This window comes from Myotis yumanensis, unplaced genomic scaffold, assembly GCF_028538775.1.
Source record: "Myotis yumanensis isolate MYYU_CA2020_CCGP unplaced genomic scaffold, mMyoYum1.0.hap1 SCAF_1, whole genome shotgun sequence".
Lineage (NCBI taxonomy): Eukaryota > Metazoa > Chordata > Mammalia > Chiroptera > Vespertilionidae > Myotis > Myotis yumanensis.
In genome coordinates, this window is record NW_027223752.1 from 196,082,625 (window position 1) to 196,106,249 (window position 23,625).

The following is a 23,625-nucleotide window of genomic DNA, read 5'->3' on the forward strand; positions in this document are numbered from 1 at the left end:
CTGCCGATTTGCTGGGCTGTCTTTATGAAAAGGATCATTAGGAAAAAAGGAAAACTACTATAATTCAGCAATTTTATTTGTGTACTTTATCTCATTTTGTTCTCACAACGACCTTGTGAGGTGGGTTGGTTTGTAGCTCCACCATAAAATTGAAGACACAGGAGCAGAGAAGTTAATTTTCACTTCCAAAGACTCATAGAGGGTTAGATGTGATGTTAAGGTTTCAACCCAGATATGTCTGTAGACTGCTTTCTAGGGGAGCATGGATTGCTAAGGTGGGTCTCAGTGGGCTCTCAGTGTAGGTCATTCTCTTACCCTTGCACCTTTGCCAGTCACTGTGAGATGCAAACTGCATTTTAAACTCCTGCATGTCTCTTTAAGCTCTAGCCCAAGAATGGGGTGAGTAGGGCTCTTCCTGAAGAGAGGGAGACAATAGGTGGTGGCTGTATGCTTCTGCTGAGGCTCCTGAAGTGTCCCAGGTCAGGGCTCTTTTCCTGCGTCCCCAGGATCTTCATAGGGGATGAAAGGGAGTCTGAGTTCTGTGGAGTGTGGTCTGGGCTGGGCAATTTGGGAGGAAGTGGACAGAATGGGGCAGGAGGCTACTTTTCAGAGGTGAACAAATCTGGCCTTGGAACCTCTTAATTTGGGCAAATAGTCTTCACTGATACATATCGGGTTTGGTGATAAGTAATGATTATTTTCCCTTGTTTTATTTCACAGGGTCGAGTCAATTCTCACATGGTACTTGGCCTTTTCATAGCGCTTTTCACATGTGTGGTGGGTTTGGAAATGTATCTATTTTGCAACGGTGTTGTGAGATAATATATGTAAAGTACTTGAGCTTGGCCCAAAGGGGCTGTTTTTGTTATTGTGGTTGTCCGTCTACTTGTCAAAAATCTCTATTGTAAGTTCTCAGGGAAGGGACTATGTTCCTGTTGCCTAGTACAGTACCTAGGACATGGATAGGTACTCAACACTCTTTCTATGAAAGAGTGAATGAATTGAATAAAATGGGTTAAAGACAGCAAAGGTAGGCGATGAGTATGCTTTTCTTAACCATTTAAATGTCCTATATAATAAAAGGCTAATATGCAAATAGACCGAACTGTGGAACAACCAAACAGTCCCTATGATGTGTGCTGACCACCAGGGGGAATATGACGGGCATTGGCCGGGGCAGGATGGTGGAGCAGACCAAGACCAAGGGGAGCCAGACCAAGGCGGGGCTCCAGTCATTGTCATCGGGGCGAGCCTTTGGTGGTTACTGAAAATTCTTTGTTCCCTCACGCCGTGGTCCCGCCTGCTGCTCGCACCTGCTGCCGACGCCCCGCTGCTGGTGCCTGGTGTCAGTCCCGATCACTTGGTGCTATCAGCTGGTGCGAGCAGCAGCCCTGACCACCCCTGAGGGCTTTTCCACCTTGCTCCTGGGGAGCAATTGGGGCAGCAGCCACCGCTTGTACCAGCTGATGGTGCTGGCCCCAGTTGCTATGCGTGTGGGAGTGGTGGTGGCAGCAGAAGTGGTGCTGCTGGCAGATGGGCCAGGGCTACAGAGGGAGGGGCCAGGAGTGGGCGCAGATAGGCCGAGACCCGCTCCTGTGCCTACAGCAGCCTTGTGACCCACAGTTCCTTTCAAGATGCATGGATTAATGCACTGGGGCCCTAGTATATAAATAATAAACATATACTTCTTGATTTTTTCAGTGACTAAATTCTTTATTTAAAATAGGCTAGATGTTTTTACTAGATTAAATAAAATACTCTACAAATGAGAATTTAAAATCCAACATGCCCAACCCAGTAATACCAGTCAGGCATTGTCCACTGATCCCCATTTAACAACATTTGAATGAAATAGCTTACAATTCTAAGAATATGTGCCTTTGCTTAGAGAAAGATATCTAAAGCCGTGTCACATTTTCTGGATACAACAGTGTCACACTAGTAAGAGACATCCTATAATGCCTAAGACAGCGAAGAAACAGTGGCTTTCAAATGCAGAGGAGAATAGCATTTCTAAGTCACGGAGACAGTCGACACCTTTTATTTCAACAAGAGAATGAAAGCAAGAAGGGAACCTACACTATTTCTAGCCACTTGTATTTATTAATATGCGTTTGCTGCAGAAGGGAAAACATGTTTTAGGAAAAAGATAGGCCATGGTACAAAGCTGGGGAGCTTATGCATACACAAAGTAGCTGATATGTCAAGGCTCTCAGGGCTCTTGGAAATGCCACCCATTATGCATAATATGGGGCTGCTGGACCTTGTTTCCTGGCATCGATGTTTGCTCTGTGTCTGGGGTCACTGTGGTATCCAAGGTCGTTTCTCCCAAGGGTGTGGTCGTATCAGCAGCGTAGGGCTCGTAGCCATCAGCCAATCCAGGGGTCATCAGTGGGTCAGCGGCTGCTGGGGTAACGCTGGGGGATCCCTTGCTGTGCCCTGCAGGGCCCCTGGCCAGGCTGGGAATATTGCCCTTCGGGAGAGCAAGAAGCCCTCCAAGGGCACTAGGCATTACTACCTCTGGAAGGAGAGCTGGGTTTTCTGGATTGGCTAGGTTGGCCTCCGGCACGGGGGAGCCTTGCACAACTCCTTCTCCCTTCTCTGGGCCTTTGGTTGCAGCGACGGGGGAGTCAAATTCCAGAGTAAAGTCCCCACCCTTGCCTAGATTGGGAGGCATCCCTCCAAGGCTCGGCCTCATGCCTCCAAATCCTGGGAAAATGGCTCCATAGGCCATGGGGCCTCCTCTGCCTCCCTGGAAAAAAAACATTTACCAAAGACACCGTTATCACATATTATTACTATTCCATACTATTATATCTGGTCAGATTCACTGAGAAACCACAAAAAACGGACAGGGATATAAAGTCCTTGAGAACAGGACACTTACTTATTTTGCCTCTATAGTATCTTTCAATGCTTCTAGTTCACAGAAGGCACTCAATGTTGAAATGCAATTTTTCTTTCAGTGATAGCATATGGGTGTATTTATTAATTTGACAAGATCTGTAGTTGCTGATGATTTGTTAATTCAGTATGGTTCTGTTTTGCTTTGTGCTCTAACAGATGCAACACGAAATTTTCAAAGGAAAAAGTCAAATTGTGTGAGTCTATTAATTCACCTTTTAATGTTGTAATATGAGCGGATAATAAAAGAATAAGACTATACTTGAATTAACTTATTAATGTCCTTTCAATTTTATAATAATAAAATTTTAAACTTGATTACTTTTTTTTCTTTTTGATATCTCAGTTTTGAGGTCTAAATGATTTGTGAGCTGTTGAATTTGTTTTGAGGGGTTAAATGGTCAGAGAAGGAACAGGAACTTTGTGTGAACTGTATGTATTGTTTTTGGTTGGAAGCATTTGCTCTTCATTGAAGTCTTTTCAAGAGAGATTGCTCCTCTCCTCATTGTCAAGAAATGGAGCAAAACCCTATGCTCAAGAAAGGCCATCTCTCAGAAATGCCTGTTTGGGAAATATGATGAAATCTTTGCACACTGCGTCAGGATCAAGCTTTGGTTTTGGGGCGGAACAGTCTGAGTCACATGCTGTGTATTTGGCTGCATTCACAGCCAATGCCTCTTGCAGCCAGTCATCTGTGACTGTTCTCCCTGGATATTATTTTAAGAAGAGTTTGAAGATATTACTCACCGCCATTTCTTCGGAGCTCATGATGCCAAGCCTGGTAGGAGCATTCTGTTAAAAAAGAAACACTGCTGACCCCTATTGTAGCAACTCAGTACTAAATTAAAGGTCATTTAGTTTTTCCTTAAATCTCAATATTAATGCTGTGTCCAGAGGCAGAGTACAGTGGAGAGATGAGGATAATTGAAGAAATGTAGCCAATTTGGAAAATTCAGATAGCAAATTTACTTTTTCTTTAATGTGTTGTGTGTGTGTGTGTGTGTGTGTGTGTCCAGAATTATCCAGATAGAAAATGTGTCTCTTTGCCATTTCAGTTGCTAATTTAGGCGTTCAGAGAATATGGAATCCATTGTGTGAGGACAGGATTTTATAATTTTAGCTCTTAAGGTAACATTTTTATTTATTTATTTATTTTATATGTGTTCTTATTGATTTCAGAGAGGAAGAGAGAGGGAGAGATAGAAGCATCAATGATGAGAGAGAATCATTGGTTGGTTGCCTCCTACTTGGGATTGAGCCTGCAATGAGGGCATGTGCCCTTGACCGGAATCGAACCTGGGATCCTTCAGTCTGCAGCCTGATGCTCTATCCACTGAGCACACCGGCTAGGGCATTAAAGTAACATTTAATTAAAAATTATACTTTTCATAAAATATAGACTTACCAGTTGGTTTGCTCCATAGGACATGTAAAACATTCCTGGATAAAGCTAAATATAAATACAATAATAATCACAAAATGCATTTTCCCAGGGAAAAACTTTGAAATAAAAGTGGTATTTAAAAAAACTTACTGAAGATGGTTTATTTTGGGCCAGCGGTCCCTGAGATATCAAACGGGCTATTGAGAATATCTTTAAGTGGTAGAAAACAGGATAAGTAATTCAGATTTACTACAACAACATGGGCAAACCTCCCATTACAGCCATTTCTAACACTTACGTGAAACACATTTTCAGATGTATTCATATGACAACAAAGTATTTAATATTTAAGAAAACAAAGGAACTCATACTTCATATTCATAATAAATGGAGCAATTTAAAATTTTTACTCTTCTTTCTTAAATAAAGGGTAGAGATATTTTTTTCCAGGAAAGTCTCATTGAGATGTGTACTTACGGATGGACCTTGGGGATCAGCAAAATCCATTCCTGGTAGCTGCATCACAGATAAACAGTAAAATTACTAAACTATCAAAATAGACAAACCGAACACACTCTTACTTATGAATACGATAAAACAATCTCAAATAAGTTTCCCGATTTTTACTTTCATCAGTCTCAGGGGCTACAGACTAAGAGACTGCAATTGCCTTTTACCGACACAACTCAAGTGCAAGGGCAGAGATGCAGATGTATTTATATGACAAGGAAGTATTTCATATTTAAGAAAACAAAGGAACTTATACTTCATATTCATAATAAATGGGGCAATTTAAAATTTTTACTCTTCTTTCTTAAATAAAGGTAGAGATAATTTTCCCAAGAAAGTCTCATTGAGATCTGTACTTACGGATGGACCTTGTGGATCAGCAAAATCCATTCCTGGTAGCTGCATCACAGATAAACAGTAAGATTACTAAACTACCAATTACTAAACAAACCGAACACACTCTTATTTGTGAATATGATAAAACAATCTCAAATAAGTTTCCCAATTTTTACTTTCATCAATCTCAGGGGCTACAGACTAAGAGACTGCAATTGCCTTTTACTGACAAGACTCAAGTGCACAGCAGATATGCTGATGTATTTATATGACAAGGAAGTATTTCATATTTAAGAAAACAAAGGAACTTATACTTCATATTCATAACAACTGGGGCAATTTAAAATTTTTACTCTTCTTTCTTAAAGGATAAAGATATTTTTCCCAAGAAAGTCTCATTGAGATGTGTACTTACGGATGGACCTTGTGGATCAGCAAAATCCATTCCTGGTTGCTGCATCACAGATAAATAGTAAGGTTACAAAACTATCAAAATAGACAAACCGAACACACTCTTACTTATGAATACGATAAAACAATCTCAAAGAAGTGTCCAGATTTTTACTTTCATTAGCTTGGGGCAACAGACTAAAAGACTGCAACTGTCTTTTACTGACACGACTCAAGTGCATAGGCAGAGATGCAGCGTGTCTCTAGTGGGTTTGCCTTGCCTTGCACAGTAGAAAGCAATGAGTTTTGGAATTGGAGCATACCAGGTTAGTTTGAATCCTGACTCTGCCACTTAAATTTTATGTTATGCTGGGAAAATTGTATAACCTCTCAAAGTCTGTCTTTTCCTTTTAAAAAAAGATAGTAATATTGATCTTTATAGGACTGTAATCAGGATGATATGGGAAATGTTAAATGCCTGCAGCATGTCAGTTACATGGTGCCTTCCTTTTCTGTCCATCACTCTTTCCTCTCCATTACTGTGAGATACTTTCCCAGGGCTGTCTTCTCTACTACCAGGTAGAGAAATAAGAATGCAACATACTACTTGCCATGCTGAGGGATCCATCACTCTTCTCCGTCCTTCCAACAGTGAAAAGGACCCCGATGATGGGAAGCCTGGACTTCTCTGGGCTTCCCTATTTTCTCTAAAAGCTTACATTTCTTCAACTAAGAAACCACATTTTAGAGACACAGACTCTTTAAGAATCCATGCCCCACCCCTGGTGGTAAATGACAGAAATGATTTGTGTTCTACTCTCAGATGTGTCAACTGCTCAAAACCATATTTGTATCTTCATGTATTATTCCCTGGAGCTCTGACTATTTAAATGTGATCTCAAATAGGGTTTCTTTCATTAAGTTAGTGGGTGATCCTGATCTAACTTCAGAGGAAGGATTTACCTCGGCCTTTGGTGGCTTCTCTGATGGTGCCACCTGCTGTTGAATCATTGGCCCCTCTGCCTGCTGCAAGGGTGGCTGTCCGTGGTAAACCGGAGGCTGAGGTCCTCCTTTCTGGACTGTGTCCTGGATGGCGGTGATGACGCTGGGCTGGTGGAAAGGTTTCTGTCCCGGCTGCTGAGGCTGCAGGGATGGCTGCGATGGGAGAGGTGGGGGGTGCACAGGCAAAGAATATTCATACTGCAGAGAAATTTGAAAGGAGTGTCAGGATGCGATGGCTCACTGAACTGTGGTGTCTAGAATTTCTAAAGCAAAAGAGCTGGGGAATTTTCTACTTGGAGGAGTCTGCTCATGAAGGTAGGAAGCTATGTGAACGTCCTTGTAGAACGAGTCGTTTCCTCCTCTAGGTTCTCATAGTGGCCCCTGTGCATCTCTATTTTACCCCTTTCTCCCTGGATTACAATTTTTTTGTTACCAATCTTTGTCCCCAGTCAACTGAGGGAGGATATGTCTTATTTATTTTTAAAGCCCCAGGACTTAACATAGCTCCTAACAAGTGCCTGGCACATGACAGATGCTTAATATAGTTTTGAGTTAATGAAAGGAGAAAGAGTAATTAAACAAAACACCAATCAAATTTCTGCACTACCGAGTCCATTTTGGAAACAATCAAGAGGAGAAATAGTCACCATGAACATAACTGACTGTCCCACTAACTGTAGTTTGGTGGGCAATGCTACCTGTTGTGGGAGGCCATCTGGACTTATAAGTTCTTGTTAACACAACTATGTTTTGTTGATCTTTAAAAAATTATTTGTGGTAAATGGCTCCCTATTATTTTTAAATTGATTGCCAGCTCCTCAAAGTGACATGGATCTTACAACAACCATTGCCCATCTCTAAACTCTTAAAGCTTTTGTTCCTTATTTCTCCTTCATTACTTATGTCTCACAATTTAGCAGCTTATAATATGTTGTCTTCTCTTATTTCCCAATCAGATCTGAAATTCCGTAAACCTTGGAGTCATTCTTAATCATCTTCACTTTCACTCCCAATCCACAATTTGATTTATGTATTAGGCACCTAATGAATAATGGTTAAAGTTAACTGATATATTTATTGATTGCTGTAAGGTTCATGATGTTTTAACCAGGACCTTTGGCATCAGTTTAAATGTGCTTTTTAAATAATTATTTGGGGAATCTTGATTAAAATGAAAATTGCTCAGGATTTAGCCTGTTTCCATTTTGAGGATAGTTTATTGTTATTGCTGATATTTTTAACATAGATCTCATATTTGGGAGTCTATATCTTCCTATTTGAAATAAATGTTCAAATAGGTTGAAAATTTTGACCATTTTGTTTTAAATATTCCAAAGTACTAAAACTAGTTTTGATGTATTTGGTGTCTGGATAATTACTATAGTATGTTTGTTTATTACTCTGTGGGTATTATATGACAACTTAGAGAATGTAAGTAGAGGAAGATTTTAAGGCTTGGTGTTTCAAACAATTGATGTAACTAACTTACCTGTTGAGTTTCATGTTCCCTTGGTCTCATCCATGGGAAGGAGGAATGTGGTGGGAGGAGACCGTGCATCCACAAAGAATTAAGTGATTTCCCAAAGCCAAATCTTGAATACTAAAGTCATGGGGAGAAAAGATTGATAGAGAGAAATTTACTTCTATTTCAATATTGGCTTAAACTTGTTTTTTATTTTCCAAAAGATCCACAGAAAATGTAGAGATAGTAAAAGTAAGAGTGAGATTACTTAATTTAACATGGGTAGGCAAACACTCTCTTGCAACAGACTTATAGCCATTCTAAGCCAGACTGCAGTATCCTCATATACTTGTCTTGGATTTAGCTTTGTAAGTACTCATAATAAAATTGATAATGCAATTTTTTTTTTTTTTACTAAAGAAAATTCAGTACTGTTTTTATTTCCCCTGCCATCCCATCTTAGAATCTTATTGTGTTTTAGGTTATCTCAGTTATTCATTAGTTCTTCTAAAATTTAAGCTATCTCCTGTTCACAAATATGTTCTATAAGTGACAATGTTGCTGCTAATATCACTATCATCACCATTAATACAGTCTTTGCAATAAGAAATATTTGAAAATAAGTTTACCTGAGAAAGCATGTTTAATCCCTGCAAGGTGCCCAATTGTCTCATTGTCTGTAAAGAAAAAAAAGTGGGTTACTGTTTACCACACATGTTCCTTTTCTGTATGACACAATGGATTTGGAAACATATACCATTAACACAAAGTTTGGAGTGGGTCAATTTGAATAAAATAGAAGCAGACATTAATTATCACTGAAAAATGGAAATGTTGAATGTGTTTTTTTTCACTGTTGTTATTATTGCTTTTAGAGTATTTAGCTTGCTTTCTATTATTAGTAGAGAAAAAGCACCATTTAATTGAGGTCACAGTGAAATATGGAAAATAGCTCATTCAACTGAAATATAAATGTAATTATCAGGAATTTCCTTCGCTGACTCTTTTACCATACTTTGCCTTTTTAAAATTCAACCTGAAGAGGAATTTGAAAAAACAGACTAACAAAATAAAATAAGACCATCTCCATCTCCTTCCCAAACAAAAAAGTCCTCAAAATAAAAAATATAAAAGATGTTGGGAAAAATGGTATCTGGAGAGATTGTAAAAAAATACCAGCAAATCAATAGAAAGTCAATTTCAATGTATTAGGAAGAAGTTTAGAGTGCTTTGGTTGCATTTAAGCTAGAAAGTGAGAAAAAAAATAACTCAGTGAAATTAGCTTGCGTGTGAAATGGGCATCCAGCCAATATAGGTACTGATTGCCCCCAGATTGTTATAATATGAATAAATATTGAAAGGTTCTTGTGATACATTTATAATTTCATAAATATTCTTCTATTTGTAACTGTCAATATATTTTATTAATATGGTCAAACAGTACTATTTTGCTGGGATTTTCTAAACAGAGTATATATTAGTTATGAGAAGTGCAATGAGACTACCACAGCAGGTACAATGCTAGTGTTATTTACAGGAGTTCTTATAAATAACTGAATTTTGTAAGGTAAATTTTCTTCATCTGAACTTTATAATAGAAGATACTATAAGGAGAAGGAACTAAATATAAACCATTCATGACTTCAGACCAATGTGTTTGAATTAATATAGTAATTATATTAATGTAGTAAGAATGTTAATGTATATATAATCGGTATTAAATAATGTATATATGGTAGTTATTAAAATATTGCTTTGATTCACATACAGATGATGTTATGAGGAGTAAAGCACCTGAGAATTGGAAATGAGGTAAAATTATAAAACAAGGCTCTCAGAGATGCCATACGCTTCTCCAGAACCACACAGGAGGACGGCCACTGCCGTCCCACACAGTGGGAAGACCGGAAACAGCCCATCACCTTTCTCCCCTCCCAGGAACAAACAAACATAAAAAGTAAACGTCAGTGCTCTGACAATACGTACCTCCAGGCTCAAACTAGCCATGCCTGGTGTCCCCGGCTGCCGAGGAAACACCTACATGGAAATAAGAATAATTCTGAGTGTTCTTCAGTGAAAAACTTCCTTAACCACCGGAAATAGAAAGTACAGTCAAGAGGCCAACATTTAGTTTATTACCTAAATAACTTGAACTTTTGGGAAGAAAGAAGAATAATTTAAATTATTGGGGAATTAACATATTATTTTCAGAAATCATCTACCCTTTGTCTGCATCATAGTGCTATGTTGCTTTAAAAGCAAAATTTGATTTGTTTGAAAGTGGTATAATAAGTACATTAAAGCAACAAAGAAAAATACTGTAAAAGTAACTTCTATTCTTAAATGTTATCATATAGAAGAGCAAAGGGGACAAACTTGAGGTCATTTTTCTTGTGTGTTTGACAAACCTACATGCTTCTGGTTGATGGAATGTGGCATGTGATCATGACTTTCAGCAAAACCCTGCCAAAACCCAACTTGCCTCCTATTCAAACAGCTTCAACAAGTTCTCCATCATCTTTAGTAAAAGATTACTTTTTGTATAAAGCAGTTGATCTGTGTTTATATTTGGGGGATCATATCAAAGGTATTTTTTTCTTAAATAAAAAAAGTTCTAGCTCTAAGTCATGAATTAAATAACAATAATTACATGAATGTAAATAGACAGGGGATGCATTTCCCATGTGGCAGTGAAAGGAGAAGAACATGTAATTTGGCAGGCAGTCTCCTGGTGATCCCAAACAATTGTCTTGCTCCTATGACAAAGTGGATCTGTCATAGGTGTGGAGTAGAATAGGTTCTAATAGTGTCAAGGTATTAGACTGATGATGGAGTCTGACCTCACCATCAGTATCAGACAAAGGTGAATTAGAATGGCAGCTTCAATTTTCTTTCATTTAAAATTCATGTTGAGCAATAGAATAGAAACTTTTTATTTGTAGACTTGAGGTTTGAGTCCTTGTAATCAGTTTTCATCCCCTTTCTCCAAAATGTTTAATTTTAAGAAACCCAAATAGCTAACCTTCTTTCTCAAGGAACTGAAATATTTTAAAGTTCATTTGAGGCTATGAGTTCCCCAGCCAAGAGACCATGCCATATTTACCTTTGTGTCTCAATGTCCAGCGCATTGCTGGGTACATGGCAGGTGCTTAGTCAACATTTGCCAAAAGCAGATAGCAGCGGAATAAAGTCCTCGTGAAAACAGAATCACATGCCATTGGCTGGAATAGTTCAGTGCTCAAAAGAATTGTATTCTTATGAGATCACCTCAATATATGACAGAGTGGACCAGGTGTATGACTGTAACATACAATTAGCCCTATTGCCATGGCATGTTTTGATTTAAGAAACTTCAGCTCTTGATCACACAATATCTTCCCTATATGGCAAATTTATTGTTTAATTACTAGCTTCAAATGGAATCACTAGCTCAGTTTTATAGACATAGTAATTTGGCAAATATTGTTCTTTTCAAATTGAAGAAAATGGACTTTACTTTTTTGACGAAATTCTTTCCATTTCAATTTCATAATAGTAACAAGTAGCTGATAAGAAAATTGTGCCATGGCATTGTGGAGACAACATAAGTCTCTTATCTTTGAATGAATGAAGGGAGACTTAGACATTGTCTTTGGAATATTTTAAATATCTTTTTGAATAGAAAAAATCATATATTTGACTTATTGCTTTTGGATGGTAAGGCTCATGTCTGGGCAACTACGACTTTTGGCTCAGTAGGAATTATAACACTGGATCAATTCAAATGAGTCCATGCATGGACTCTTGGCCCATGTCCTTCAGCGTTGTTTGAGGTCCAACAGTGTCTCTGCTGGGACGCACTCTAGAAGACTCGACTTACCGGCACTGCAGAACTCGTTCCCAGGAGGCACAAGACCAGTATCAGGTTCTTCATCTTGAAAAGTGGGATCTGAAACAGAGTTACGTTGGAGAATTACATCAGATAAATTTTTATTCCAGAATGGTTAAAAGACAATACCTCAAATGAGCTGAATCACTGATTTTCCAAAATGTTTTGTTCCAGGTTGAAACAAAACAAAAGCAACAACAAAGAACTAAATGTTGTTGAACAACTGATTCGTATTTACTAGTTTTTGGAAAGAATTGACAAGCAATTAGAAAATATCCAAGAACTTTCTGTGTGGGTGGAGGTACAACCTAAATGAACATGTAGGAACAACCTTCATACATATTCTTTAACTGCTGTGTTTCATTTTGTAAAACACCAATTGGAAAAATCCCTTCTACTATGTGAAATTTTGGTCTATTCAGTATCGTCCATAGGAAATTATACTTTGTTTCCTTCCAGAGTAAATTTTGAATTCATTGAAAATGTAATACAGACAATAATAATTCATAACAGACCTTTATTTGCAGATTTATAAGGCATATTATTCTATGTTTAGTTTGCCCACATAACCCAAACTTATATTTTTAAAATAAGAATGAACTTAATAGTTAAATTTCCAAAAGTTTAGTAGAAAATATTTCTAAAAATTGAGTTTTTTTTCTAAAATAAATTATCTCTTTAAAATGATTTTATAAGTTCAAAAGGCTCTTACCCTTACATGAACAAAAGTCTGTCTAGCCAAGAGATCTCTTCATCATCTTATACTTTTATAAATTAGGCAATGTCACTAATAATCACAAATAGTAAAAAAACCCCACCAAAACACTCATTGATAAGTCTTTTTTCTTTTTTATCCCCTCACTATAAAATGTTTATTAAATATAAGATACATTTAGATTTTATGCACCATAACCCAGCTTAGCACATTATTACAATTAGCAAATGTATTTTACCAAAATTCATTTTATGAGGTAGTACATTTATTTTTATTTATTTACTTATTTTTTTACTTGTGGATTTTAAAATTTAATGTTGTTAAAATATCTATACCACCTAAAGTGATATACATATTAAATGCAGTTCTATCAAAATCTCACCCTAAAATTCTTTTTAAAAAAATTTTATTTTATTGTTTAAAGTATTACAAATAGTAATACATATGTCTCCTTTTTTCCCCCATTGACACCCCCCCACCCCACCCCCAGCCTCCTTTACCCCCCGGCACATGCAAGTCTTTTTTCTTTAGTTGGAAGGTTATTAGACATATCTTCTCTGAAACTTGCTAATAATTTACAATAAGTTATTATTCTGGTGACAAATGAAGATAAATCCTCTTATAAAAGCTGCCTGCAGATAGGAAGAAAGATCTTACAGGAATCACAAGGAAATCATAAAATCACATTTTACCTTCAATGCTGGCCTGGTGATGCCAACCAAGATAATTCTAAGAAAAGAAGATTAGTTTTTTTTTTTTTTCTGGACTGTGTGTGTCTGGGCCTCGCTCTGTATCTCTCATCAGAGTAGACCTGAAATCTTTATTTAAAGTGTCAACCCACCAATCAAAGTGAAGCAAAATGGGGGAAAAAAAACTACCAAACTCTAGCCCACACCTTTTTACTGCATGCAAGGACATTGGCCTGGTAGAGTCTCATTATTTTTAATTGTAACTCAACCCCTGTATTTATTCAGAGAACTTGATTGCAGGGAAGATAGTGAAGGAATAATGGACATACACTCTGAAGATAATCATTTTGGTGAGCCAGGGGGGAAATGCATGTAAAATAGGTTCAAAATAAACCATTATCTGTTTTGTGCAGGGTTTTATCTGCAGGTAAAACTGGAAGCCTAGTGCCAACATTCTCAAGATTTCCACCCTCATGTTTGTTGTGATAAAAGTAACTCCCCCCTATTTCCTCAACAAATACACAGTCTAAAAGGAAATACTAAAATAACTTTCTGGGCTTGAAAGAGAGTATGAAAATATTAGGTAAATCATGTTTTGATTCTCCGCCCCACCCCCCACCCCCTATGAATTTCCTAGCTATTACACTAGAGCAGTGATGGCGAACCTTTTGAGCTCGGTGTGTCAGCATTTTGAAAAACCCTAACTTAACTCTGGTTCCGTGTCATATATAGAGATTTTTTGATATTTGCAACCATAGTAAAACAAAGACTTATATTTTTGATATTTATTTTATATATTTAAATGCCATTTAACAAAGAAAAATCAACCAAAAAAATGAGTTCTCGTGTCACCTCTGACACGTGTGTCATAGGTTCACCATCACTGCACTAGAGATAGCTAAACCTCTCTTAAGAAATTTCAATTGGACCTTCTGAAAGAATCACTTCAGGAAAACCTTTGGCGCATGTTCTTTGGGGGGAGAGGGGAATAAATCAGAATATTCTCCACTACCCAATCAAGCCCATGGGCACAACTCTCAGTGTGCTCTTTAGATAGACCCACTTTCAGGCACTGGTATTGCTTAAGAGGCTAACATCAACATGGATGGTTCTTTTTCCACCAAGAGCAAATAGGAATGTCTTGGATGTGAATGAACTTTAGCTGCTTTTGTTATTTCTCTGACCCTCCTTGTCTTTCCAAAGTGTGATTTCTGACGTGAGAGGGATAAGAATTTAAGGTTGGTTTCTTAAAAAGGGATGAGTCAGTACACTCTTTAGGGAAGTAGGGATCTTGTTAATTATAGAGAACTTGGAGGAAGCTGGCTTTATGGAAGAAGTATGTCTTCATACCTAAGTGTAGGCCTAAAAGCTTCAAATAATGTTATTCAAGAAGCTGCCCCTGAAAAATTATTTCCCATTGATAAAAATAATAATTTTTAAGATGCAAAGAAATAAGGAATGGGAATATGTTTCATAAACAGAAAAATGTTATTGAAATGAAAAGTATTATTTTTGACTCTTTCTCTCTTTATTCCAGCTCTGGTACTTGATCAAGTTCCTTAATTTCTCTAAGCCTGTTTCTTCTTCTGTGATAGAAGGATAATCATTTAGCACACAGGCTTATTTTTTTAAAATCTTTTTTCTCAGTTTATTTATTTATTATTATTATTGTTTTTATTGATATCAGAGAGAAAGGGAGAGATAGAAACATCAACAATGAGAGAGAATCATTGACTGGCTGCCTCCTGCACACTCCACACTGGGGATCGATCCCGCAACCCAGGCATGTGCCCTTGGCTGGAATTGGACCTGGGACCCTTTAATCCACAAGCCGACACCCTATCCACTGAGCCAAACCAGCTAGGGCCAGTTAGGCTTGTTTTGAGGATTTGGTGAGGTGGTGAAGATGCAGCACCTGCCATACAATGGGTGCTCAATAAATGGGATGATTGTCTTTTTTGATGGGAGAAACTACATGAAAGATGGGACCACAAAGATACTGTGTGTGTGTGTGTGTGTGTGTGTGTGTGTGTGTGTGTGAGATAGGATGAGGAGTACTGGCAGTTAGGTCCATGAGCTCCAAGGAAGGTAGAGCGGGGACCTGATGGAAGGCATTTCCTCTGCATGGAAGTTGATACTAAAACCATGGAATTAAGCTTCCCAATGACTGCTAACCAGGAAATGGAGTTTGTGTATGTCTTTTATGGTTTAATAGTGACCCAGTGCATGGATTTGTGCACATTGAAAGGAAATTAATTAGAAGGTGGCTGGTGAGGTGGGACTGGGTGAGATGGGCTGGACATGCCCTGGAGCCAACCTCCTGTGGTCCCTCCCTGGTGTCTGCAGAGTGAGCAGGGTCCCTCTGCTTGGCCTGCAGAGACCGGTCTGAAACAGGCTCTCTGACATCCCCCTGAAGGGTCCTGGAGTGCAAGAGGGCCCTCTGCAAAGTTGCTGTCTTACAGGGAGTGGAAGGCAAATGCAAGTGTGCAGTAAACCAGATTTGGAGCTGACTGTGCCCCAGCAACAACATAACCCATGGCCGAAGGTAGAATCGTGCAGCCCCACGAGGAATCAGGCTCCCTCCTCTCTGGTTTTCAGGGTGCATCACCAGAGAACCACTGCTGCCAAGTCACTGCAGTGTGGCAGCTCCTGTGTTGAGCATCTGCCCCCTGGTGGTCAATGTGTGTCATAGTGAGTGGTCAGACGGTGGGACACAGCATATATATATATATATATATATATATATATATATATATATATATATATATATATACTACAGGCCCAGTACACAGGTTAGTGCACTGATGGGGTCCCTCAGCCTGTCCTGCGGGGATTGGGCCGAATCCCTACAATGGGCCTCCAACATCCCCTGAGGCATCCCAGACTGTGAGAGGCTCATCTATGCGGCCACTTTCAACCTCCTGCCAGCTCCTGGAGGCAGGTGGGCTTGTGGATGGAGGCTTCAGTGTTAAAGCAATCCTGTTGGTGTAGCACAGACACATTCGGGCTTTTTGATGAGAGAGAACCCATAACATCTCTTCATGAATGTGTTTTTAACTGTTCTGAGATAATGCTCCCAGCCTTGGCAACTCTCAAATAGGCCTCAGAGATTCCACTCACCCGATGCAAAGACTGACCTGGGTTTCACGGAGACCAAACCCTCGGTCCCCAAAGCAGCCACGTCCTTTCAAAAGGAAGGTCACCTGGCTGCAGGTCCTTGCTCTTCATCACTTTGAATATTTCTTGCCACGCCCTTCTCTACCCAGCAAAGCTCATTTAGAATTGAAGGCCAGAAAAAGAGCCTCACAGACAAGAAAAAGCTAAAGGAGTTCATCACCCCAATCGGGGGCGGGGCCGACTGGCCAACCTCCTGCGTCTTCTCCCCCTAGCAGGCCTGGCCTGACTGGCCCTGATCAGGGCAGCTGGCTGGACCCCACCCATGTACGAATTCGTGCACTGGGCCTCTAGTATAACATAAAACATTTTATATAGCATACAAATTAATCTCATGTTTGATGTAATTTTTGACAGACATTAAAAATATGTTAAAATGCATTCCATGTAAATACTTTATATTTTACAGTAATTTCTTACACATATATTTATTGGAGTCAGATGGAGCTCATTTTCCACCCCTCATGCCTTTTTTTGCATGATGAGTTCCAAAGACTACATTCCTGGTAATTCTGACAGTAAGCAAAATTGGCATTGACTCTTTCAAACAAGGAAATTTATGTCACCATTCTGTACCTCAGTTTCCTCATCTGTAAAAGGGCACAAACAAAGGACTTGACAAGGGAGTAAATGAAATAGTGCACTGAGGTTCCTAGAACAGTGCCTGGTATATTGTAAGTATGCAATTAATGCAAATTATTACTGATTTAACATAATTATTAAAGGGGTGTCAAACCAGGAGGTTATTGGAATGGGACAGACTTAATCATAGAGGCATTCTTGCAGAAAGTGAGTTTTAAATCCAGGATTGCAGCAAACAAAGAATATACACAGACAGTTTTAAGGTGAAAGATGCTTTGTTTTGATGGAATGACCTGTAAAAAGAAAGCTGATTGTGTGATAGTCAAAGTAAAGCAAATTGACTGAGGCTGAATGACATTAGGGAATCTAGTGAAAAATATATCCAGTTAGCAGATGGGCTATAATCATGATGGGAAACACGAACTTAGCTAACTTGCATGCAGAAAAAGAAGAGAAACTTATTTGCCTCACTGTTTCCCCAGTTATTGCCATATCCATCTTCCAAAGGGAATGACCAAGGTTTCCAATTTTAGAAACACTTCTAGTCACCTGAACTAACAGCTCAGTCCGAGAACTAAGATAAACAAGACAAAACATAAACAAAAACCAGACAGCTTGGGGACACTGGATATAGAACCCCTTTCCCACTACCTTAATAGGTGTGTGTGTTTGTAATGGTCTTGGTGTCATTAAAATCAGGGTAGATTATGTTTTATATCATTAAGTCAAGAAAACAGAGGTACCATTCTAGATGTTTTGCCTTTAAAATAATGAAACGTGTTGGGATTCCTTACCCTTATCAATTTCTAGGCCAAGCACAGGCAGTACTCTGGTAGATTCACAGAACTCGAGCGCTGAATTCTGATCTCCTCATTTCCTTCCCTGAAGAGCAGGCTTAACAAGCCAGGAGAAAGTGTTGAGGCTCTTTTTACTCCCCTTTCTTTTAAAATTGGGACTTAGAACAAGCCTCCTGAAGGAATTGCCTGTTTTCATTTTTTTCTGAGGCTCACACTAAGCCTCAAAGAGCCTACAGATGCCCCAAAGCTCACATTAAGCCTCAAAGACTCCTGAGATCCAATGCCTCCAACTCTTTTAGTTTTAGGTCAATAACTATAGACTACAAAGCCACAAACATGTCTAATCCGAGATACTTCTAGTTTCAGAGCCTCTTTCTCCAGACCTCTCCAGACCTCTCCAGCCCGCCCAGCTGCAGCTCTGCCCCTGCTGTGACAGACATGCCCCACAGTCCTGTGGGGGCTGCACCTGCATGGGATAGAGGGGTGGGGGAAGGGCTCCAGCAGCAACATTGGCCTTGGGTAGGGTTGTGGCCCCCAGTCCTCCTAATCTCTAGTCAGAAGGTCCACACTGCTCTGAATTTGTGATGTAGACCTTGATCCTGTCTTCGAGTCCCTCCATTTTCTTTTCTGCTTTCTAGAACTCCTGTTAGTTGGGGTGAGTGGAGTAGGCAGTGGGTCAACTTTAAACTTCATTTATCTGGACATTCCCTTCTGTTGAAGAGCACATTCTCTCCTAAGGCCAATGAATGGAGTATTATGGGTTATATAGTGTAATACATGCAACATAATGTAAATGAAGACTGATGTTTCACATGATTACTTCTCTTGGATTTATTTTATCACTGAGAAGTAAATTTCAACTATTCGTATATAGACATAGATTACAGTAATGATTGTACAGTAAGACATTTTATTGTGACTGAAACACTGTTTTGTGCAGGGTTAAACATCATAATTTTTTAAAAAAATTTACTGACCATCAGAGTTTCCTGAATGGAGTTTGGAGGATTTTACTGGATTTTAGATGGAGCAAGGTAACATTCAGCTGATATGGTAGAAATGTAGGGCTCTAATTACCCTGAACATTTAAGAACAGCTTCTCCCAGAAAGAAGCCAGATTTCTTATTCAGGCAAGATGAAGATCCTGCCTCAGCATCTCTGGCTGAAACGCAGAAGTGCAGAGAGGTACCAACCTGCATGCAAAAATAATAGAGAAAGTACCCGTGATCAAGCCCCTGTATTTCTCTTTAAAGCAGCAGAATGAATTTACCACTGCCTGGGTGCACTGTGCCTTCCAGGATATCATAAAGTGCAGCATATAACAGGGGGGAAGGGGAAGGCTATGCATTGGTTTCCACTTTTACTCTACCTCTGGCGCTTTCCCTATGTGACTACATTTATTCCTCACAGGAGCCCGGGGGCAGCTGTTATTACATCCCTGTTGTTCAGACATGGAAATGAGCATGAAGAGCTTTCACAGTTTCCTCAGAGCCACACAGGTAAATTGTAGGATCAAAGTTCTAATCCAGTCTGGGTCCAAAGCCCACAGCTCTCCCACCGTAGCCATGTAACCCAACACGCAGGGCTGAAATAGTGGCTGCTCAGTGACGCTGGGGGAGAACGCCTGCCTCCCATTTGGCCTCCTTGGCTTCCTTCAAAGTCTTACAGGAGCAGCTGGAGGGAGGACTCCCAAGGTACATGATAGGTCTGCTCTTCCCAAAGTGTGTTCTGAGAAACCTGTTGAGATGCTCCTTGAAACAAAGGCCATGTGGCTAAGTAGAAACATTGCATTTTATTTCCTCAAGCACGTCATTGGTTCGGGGAAACGCCATAATAAAGAAACTTTCCCCCGATTTCCCCCACATTTGGTTTTCTTATAAAATTTGTTAGCCTGTGGACCTGATGTTCTGTAAAACATACCTTAGGAGATGCTACTGAAGGTGAAGTCTGTCACAGCCTGGAATGTGAGCCTTGAGGACGGGGGCTGTCATTTACTTTCGGTATCTCCAGTGCCTGGTACGTATAGTTGTTGACATTTATAGGGCACAGCATCCTATATAATAAAGAGATAATATGCAAATTGACCATCACGCCCTCACACAAGATGGCCCCCCTATGTGGGCACAAGATGGCTGCCACAAGGTGGCCAGCAGGGGAGGGCAGTTGGGGGGGACCAGGCCTGCAGGGGAGGGCAGTTAGGAGCAACTGGGCTGGCAGGGAGGGCAGTTGGGGGCAATCGGGCTGGCAGGGGAGCAGTTAGGTGTCAATCAGGCTATGAGGGGTGGTTAGGGGGTGATCAGGTAGGCAGGCAGAAGTGGTTAGGGGCAATCAGACAGGCAGACAGGCGAGTGGTTGGGAGCCAGCAGTCCTGGATTGTGAGAGGGATCCCAGATTGGAGAGGGTGCAGGCTGGGCTGAAGGAGACCCCCCCTCCCCCAGTGCACGGATTTCGTGCATCGGGCCTCTAGTTTATTAAATAAGCGACTTAGCAAATAAATGAACTCATCTGGCCACTCCAGACGGGTCTACTTGAGAGGAAGGGGCAGCACAGACATGTGCTTATTCAGGGCGAGAGAGGAAGATCCTTCACTTTCAGTATGGTGCCTAAGGACATGCAAGTCATCCCTCCTTAATCTTCTGAGATGTGTGTGAAATTGGATTGATTCCCGCATCGCTTTGGTGGAAAATGGGATGGAAGCAAGACAGTACATTTATTCAATATCTGTTAAATGATAGATGGTAAAGAGGCACTTTGTCTATGCTATTTCCTGTAATCTTTGTATCAGCCTTATAAAGTAAGTCTTATTGTCCACATCTTTAGAGATAATGACACAGGCTCCAAGAAGTTCAGGAACTTGCCAAAGACACATACCCAATAAGCATGTCAACATTTGAATTCAGGTCAGACTGACTCCCAAATCCATACATGCTGTCCACCCTATATCACACTGTCTCTAAGTAGGGAACTTGATTTGGATAGATGATATTAACACAGATTATTTACTTTGAGACTTAGATGTGCTTTGAATATGTTGTATATGAATTCTTAATATTAATTCACAAGATTAATTCATAGTAGTCGTTAAAATGGAAGAAAGCCCAGACTATTGACTCGATTACTTTCATTTGATTATGGGCTCCTCTATATATTTTTAAAAACAAACAAAATATCAATTTCTACCACTCTAAAGCCTGGAATTATTAAGTTATGGTATAAGTGTTCTTCATAAAAAAAAGTATCCTTTTCTTTTTGTTTTTTAACCCTGCGGCTTTTTTAGACACTCTCTCTTTGCTCATTTCTTAGCTAAATTTTAGCATTTGTTCCAATTCTGCAAAGGCAAGAAAACTTACTGATTTTTTTTTTCTTTGGAAGAGCTGGTCAGAACTGGCGGTCTCTGATTACAGGCCTAAGCCAACTTGGAGAAAATCACATTCTGTTTAGTCCACATTTCTGTCTGATAGGCAATGTCTGAAGGTGTCTGTGGGGGTAATTACTCAGGGAAAATATAGGCTAGAAAAACCAAGAAATGGGTAGACTATCTTTCCCCGCAAAAACCAAAGAAATTACCATTAACAGAAAGTAAACCAGGAGAGTCAGCATGCCTAAAATTTTAGGTTTTCATGATTCAATTAAGAGACCAATTAAAACTGGAGAAACGTTTTAAAGCGCATGAACAAAAAAATTTGTGAGATAAATATATATGAAGGAATTAGAAAATGTGAATTTGCCAAATAGTTTCATTTCTCAAGATTATTTCTATGGATATGTGACTGCTAATGATGATTGTAAATGATATGAAACAACAATAAAGAATATGAATGAACTCCTGCAATGTGCTAGGCATCTATTAAGCACTTGACATACACTATCTCATTTAAAAACTTGGAAGTTCAGTCCTTCTGAATGGTAGCCATGATCAAAGTTGGGGAGCAACCGCTCCCCTTTAACAGGACAAGCATTCTCCTTATTTTCCTTGTACCTGGCTGGCTTCATTCATCTATGTTACCTGCTTTGCCTGGGCAGGCATTTTGGTTTTTGATGCCTGCTGTAAATCTCAAGTGCTTGTCACTATAGCATGAAGGGTAACTGACCAAATTCTTTCTATTCTCTCACAGAGCATACAATGTCACATGGCTTACGCTGTTACACGTTGTAGTAACAAAATATGCTTCTTCATTAATGAAAGCAAAATAGGAACAGATGCATTTTCAGGCCTCATGGAGACGGATGTCATCCAACCCCTTGTAATTGCTCTGGTATCTGCCAGCAGCTTCAGGTCTTCGGAGACACTCAGCTTTCACATAGTGACAGTCACCATGATGGAGACACAACTGTTGCCCGTGCCACTTTGAATGAGCCAGCTATGACTAAATGCCTCTTCCTAAAAATTTCCAGTATAAATTTCCGCAGAGAGAGGAGCTGACTGATTCAACTCGTCACCATTCTCTGCAGGAGGTCTGCGTTAAGCAGATCTTTTGAGACAGGGCACTCCACAGGCTGTTGGCCAGAGTACCCACCACTAGTCCAACCATTTGTGTCCAGGGAGGCAGAGTGAAAAGGTATGAGGCATGATTAAAGAGCCCTTTAAAAGGGGATGTGGGCCCAGCAGGCATTCTGAAGCTCCCACAAGGGTCTATGACTGTCAGATACCTTTCTTGGTTTGTCCAGTTATAAGCTTCTTGACACAATGCTACAAAATAGAATTCCTCCCATTTTTAAGGACGATAAAAGCTTTTTAACCTTGGAATGGGCTTCATCTTTTTTTTTTTTTTTACTCTATTTTTCTTTAGCTCTTTTTAAATAATTCTCTTTAGAGAAAATATTGGCAGAGGAGAGGATTGAAAATTGGACCTGAAGTCACAACAAATTGTAAGGTTAATTCAAAGGTAAAAATTCTGGGAACCTCTATTGCAGTGACATTAACTGTATTTATTCCCATTAAACTGTTTCCACATAACCTACAGCTACATCAGACTCCTCATGGATGTCCTCAGTGCATCCGTACGGTCATTCACAAGTACTCACTGGTGATGTATGTGAGTGAGTTGGTGTTCTCTGATGCTGAGATTACAAAGGTGAATAATCACAGTCCCTTTCCTCAAGGAGCTAACAGTCTGTGAGAGAGCCAGACATTTAAGGAACTTATTGAAGTTTGGTCTGCCCTAACCAGTTTGGTTCAGTGGATAGAGTGTTGACGTGTGGACCAAAAGGTCCCAGGTTCTATTCTGGTCAAGGACATGGGCACGTACCTTGATTGCAGGCTCCTCTCTGGCCCGGGCCCTGGTCAGTGCATGTGCAGGAGACAACCAATTGATGTGTTTCTTTCACACTGATGTTTCTCTTTGCCTTTCCCTCTCTCTTCCACTCTCTCTAAAAATCAATGGAAAAATATTCTCAGGTGAGGATTAAAAAAAAAATTTGGTCTGACAAATGTTATAATACAGGGATATGCCAGGAACTAAGAATTATGCTACCATATAAAGTTTAGATGTTGGCTTATTTACTCAACCAAAATTTACTGATTTCTAACTTGCACAAAGTATAGTGTAGGACATGGCGAATAATTTTGCCTCCTAGAATCTTACAGTCAGTTGAGGAGACAACAATGAACACACACACACACACACACACACACACACCACGATCAGCACTGGTAGCCCAAGGCCGTAGGAGATTAAATTCCAACTACTTATAGAAAATAAAGCCATAGGATCTCAGAGAAGAGACCTGTCTAGGCAGGAGGAGTTTCAAAGACCTAATTTCAAAGTGCCTTAAACTAGCCTTGAAAAGAGATAGGACCACAGGACAGAGA

General features: G+C 39.7%; 1 protein-coding gene across 1 annotated transcript; it reads right to left on the reverse strand.

Annotated features, from left to right (window-relative positions):
* Positions 1-2,161: 2,161 nt before the first annotated feature.
* Positions 2,162-11,937, reverse strand: AMBN (ameloblastin; the record flags this gene model as incomplete). The annotated part of the gene is made up of 12 exons (XM_070393532.1): positions 2,162-2,752; positions 3,652-3,696; positions 4,310-4,354; positions 4,439-4,498; positions 4,766-4,804; positions 5,159-5,197; positions 5,550-5,588; positions 6,488-6,724; positions 8,016-8,126; positions 8,618-8,665; positions 9,975-10,025; positions 11,848-11,937. Coding segments are annotated over 12 exons (1,344 nt in total), but the record flags the coding sequence as incomplete, so codon positions are not given.
* Positions 11,938-23,625: the final 11,688 nt, after the last annotated feature.